This window comes from Lactuca serriola, chromosome 9, assembly GCF_051521515.1.
Source record: "Lactuca serriola cultivar US96UC23 chromosome 9, Lser_US96UC23_V15, whole genome shotgun sequence".
In the NCBI taxonomy this organism is placed as follows: domain Eukaryota; kingdom Viridiplantae; phylum Streptophyta; class Magnoliopsida; order Asterales; family Asteraceae; genus Lactuca; species Lactuca serriola.
The window spans coordinates 15,117,863-15,122,223 of NC_136416.1; the positions used below are offsets into that span (position 1 = coordinate 15,117,863).

Sequence of the window (4,361 nt, forward strand, 5' to 3'; positions counted from 1 at the left end):
AAACTCATTCAAACCCATGTCAATCAGGAGGTTTTTACTAGTTATTATTATTATTCCTGGACATTATTTGTGTCCAAAAATTTGTAATCCTTTTTATCATACATCAAATCAAACATTAAAATGCGAATTTTATTTGTTATTCAGAAAAAATTATGCTACTTCTGTCTCTACATTTGATTATTTAGTTTATTTATAATATTATTTTATTATTATACAAATATATTTATATAGTGAAATTTAATGAATACATGTTTAATATATTTTTTTGAATAACTTTTATATTCTGAAACAAATTAACATAAGATTTCAAAAAGTAACTGTTAAATTGTAAGTAGGACTTTTTTTGAAAAAAAAAATATTGGTATTAAACTTATATAGGATAGTTGTAAAATTTTATGTGATATAATTGAAAAACTACTTTTATTTTTATCGCAACAGTTCAAATTATAGACCTTAACTAAAAACATCAAGTTAGTTTTTTCTGACAAATGTCTTTAAAAAAAATATAACATTAATCATGTCTTCGTATCTTAGTTACACAAGAGTTATAGTTGAATTGGTATAAAAACATATCGTCCTAACTTGTTTCAAACTCCACAAACCCGGGTTCTAATCATATTAATGGGAAGTAATTCGTACACAACAGTTTTTTTGCTATACACAACAATTACAATACAACATTTTAAAACACTAATTACTGTGTATAGAGAAAAATTGTTGTGTACGGATCAATTTCCCGTGTTAATGGTCAAACAAAAAAACTATATGTTATTTTCCTAATTTTTTTATATACACCAAGTAAACACATTTTAATTATCTTAATGGTCAAGGAAATTGTTATAAAAACATATGGTCCAACTTGTTTTTCAACGATGGTCCAACTTTTGGTTTTTTCACATCATTGGGTTTTTTTACATCGTGTATTGGTTTTGGTATTTAATTAATACCCCTAAAACTTACTCAAGTTTTTGACATTGTAAGAACCGCCCTATGTACACATGATATGTAGTTGAATGATGTTGTGAATTGTTATTTACATGGTTATTCATGAGATGCAGATCATTGTCTATGATATGCATGAAGAGTGCGTCGTCCGATTCAAGAAACTTATTTCGACATATTTCGAGAGTATAAACACTAGTTAAGTGGAGAACAGATCCTTCCTTCCCAGCTCAAAAACATCAAGAAATCTTGATTTAAAAAACAAACATATATGGAATGGATGTTTTCCCCGAAGAGCGTTAAATCGTTTTTTCTCGCTTGTAAAGATACCCCAGCCGTCGCAAAGATCCATGCTTTGCTGATAGTTTCCGGCTACATTAATACTGGGAATTGTAATACCCAACTCATAGCCTCGTATTCTAGAACTGGGGATATTGAACTTGCTCACAAGGTGTTTGATAGAATTCCTAAGAAACGGGTGGATGCTTGGAACGCTATGCTAATCGCTTACTCTCGTAAAGATAGTCCTGGTGAAGTAATTAATCTATACCATGAATTGAATTCTGAAGGAATTAGACCTGACAGCTCCACTTTCACGGTGGCACTCAAGGCCTGCACAAGCATGATGAACTTGGAACTGGGAGAAGAGATTAGAAAGCAAGCAATCGAGTACGGGTATGAACATGATGTGTTTGTAGGATCTTCACTGTTGAATCTCTACGCAAAGTGTGGGAAAATGAACGACGCACTTAAAGTGTTTGAGAAAATGCCAAGAAGAGATGTTGTTTCATGGACTACGATGATAACAGGGTTTGCTCAAAGTGGGAGAGGCGATGAAGCCATAGATATATATCGGCTTATGCAAAAGGAAGGCATGAAAGGAGATCGAATTGTGATTTTGGGTTTGATTCAGGCTTGTGCCAATGTTAACGATACAAAATTGGGTCTTTCTGTACATGGCTATCTAATTAGAAGTCATCTTCTTCCCATGGACGTAGTAATTCAAACCAGTCTTGTAGACATGCATACAAAAACTGGAAACATTGAGCTTGCAGCTCGAGTATTCAAATCAATCCACTACAAGACTATAGTTGCTTGGAGTGCCTTAATTTCTGGTTATGCTCAAAATGGGTTTGCTATTAACGCATTTGATTTATTAGTAGAGATGCAAAGCTTCGGATTCAAACCAGATACGACTTCCATTGTTGGTATACTTTTAGCTTCTTCTCAAATCGGGTCTCTGAAACTTTCTAAATCGCTACATGGATATGTGATAAGAACGCTAGCTTTGAATCAAATTTTAGGCACAACTTTGATCGATACCTACTCAAAATGTGGGTCCCTTCCTTACGCACGCAACGTGTTCTATGAAATTCCCCTTAAGGATACAGTCATGTGGAACACAATGATTGCTAGCTACGGGAGTCATGGGCATGGGAATGAAGCTCTTTTAGTGTTCCATAACATGTTAGAATCAAAATCAAAACCAGATCATACCACTTTTGCTTCTCTTTTATCAGCATTAAGTCATGCAGGTTTAGTAGAAGAAGGTAGGTTATGCTTCAAGCTCATGGTTCATGAATACAACATTAACCCAACTGATAAACATTATGCTTGTATGGCTGATCTGTTGGCACGTGGTGGACACGTTGAGGAAGCTTATAATCTGATTGGTTCAATGAAAACTGAACCAGGGCTCGCTTTTTGGGTTGCCCTTTTGTCAGGATGTCATAACCATGGTAAGTTTTCAATTGGAGAAATGGTAACTAAAAAGATCTTGGAGTTGAATCCTGATGATAACTCAGGGATTTATGCTTTGATATCAAATTTTTATGCGAAAGCAAAGAAGTGGGATGAAGTAGCTGATGTAAGAAACAAAATGAAAAGGAGTGGGACAAAAAAAGTGCCTGGTAATAGTGTTGTGGAATTAAATGGAAAGCTTCATGCTTTTCTTATGGAAGATAAGAGCCATTTTCAGTATCAAGAAATCTTGAAAATCTTGAAAATCCTCGATTTTGAAATGACTTCAACAGATGTAACCATAACAACAATACACACGTCCTATGAAAATGAGGTGAAGGGGAGGTAACTATAAACAGGTAACTGTTGTGCGGATAAAATATAAAAAAATACAATATGCGCCCACACCGAATGATGATGTATGTCTAAATACAAATACATAACCATTATATCATCGTTTATAAAATTCATGGTTAAAATAAAATAACTATCAATTTAATAATGATCATATATAAAATTCTATATATAAGAGAACTACAAAATATTATTCTTAAAACAGTAAATTATTTCTTCTCATCTCGATTTTAAAGTATTTAAACAAATAAATGGTTTCATATATAACAAAAAAGAAGGCATATCTCACGCTTATCAATGTTATCACCTCATTCCAAGTATATTATATTACACCCCATTAATTTAAAAACTCTTTCTGTACATAGAATTTAGAAGATGAGTGAAGCAACGAAGATGATTCAGAATATAAATAAATAAACAAAAATATAAATATACAAATAAAAAGTCAAAAGTCAAAAGTCAAAACATTATTTTTATTTTTGTGTTCGTTGATATTTGATTTTGAGCATGATGCTCATGTGACTCAATGAAGCGTCAATACATCTTTACAACAAAAAAATGTGGTGCTAAAAAAAACCTATCCTAAGGTTTAAAATACATTGTTTCGTACTTTAAGTCGTAATTATTATTTTAAGTTGTAATTCATTTATTATTTTAAGCCGTAATTAATAGATTCGTTTTTTTTTTGTTTTTTATTTTTTTATTTTTGACGTTTTAAAGTTTTCAATTTTTTTACTACCTCCTCTTTAAATTTTTTACTTATACGATTCAAGTTTTCAATTGGATATAAACAACGTCTTCTTACAATGTACCCTAAGCAAAGACGTTCACATATCCCAACCCATAAGCTTTGTCAACCCATCTTATCCTCACCATGTTTGCAAACTAAACAAAGCCCTATATGGGCTACGACAAGCATCGCGTGCCTGGTATGATGAACTCAAAACATATCTCATCTCTCTTGGATTCAAAGCCACAATTTCTGATCCATCTCTTTTTATTCTAAAAAAACAACCAAATTTTCATTCTAGTACTTGTCTATGTTGATGACATTATAATCACCGGTCCATCTCCCACCCACTTATCTAAATTCATCACTTACCTTTAATCTAAATTTTCTCTAAAATATCTTGGTTCCTTATCCTACTTCCTAGGCGTTGAAGTTCTTCTCCACTCAAATGGAATCCTACTCTCTCAATGAAAATATATTATTGATATTATCACTAGAGCCAAAATGACAGATTGTAAGCCTGTTTCCACACCAATGATTAGTTCAGAAATACTCACATTAAAAGGCGGCACACTACATCTGGTCCCAACTGAGT

At 32.6% G+C, this 4,361-nt stretch overlaps 1 protein-coding gene across 1 annotated transcript; it reads left to right on the plus strand.

The window, feature by feature from the left end:
• Positions 1-910: 910 nt before the first annotated feature.
• Positions 911-3,404, plus strand: LOC145077106 (Tetratricopeptide repeat (TPR)-like superfamily protein). Its single transcript, XM_079022885.1, has one exon. The coding sequence runs from the start codon at positions 1,214-1,216 to the stop codon at positions 3,029-3,031; it is 1,818 nt and encodes a 605-aa protein (XP_078879011.1). The 5' UTR covers positions 911-1,213; the 3' UTR covers positions 3,032-3,404.
• Positions 3,405-4,361: the final 957 nt, after the last annotated feature.

What these genes read in the sequence shown, in the direction of transcription:
- LOC145077106 (XM_079022885.1), top strand. Translation starts at nt 1,214, where the DNA reads ATGGAATGGATGTTTTCCCCGAAGAGCGTTAAATCGTTTTTTCTCGCT.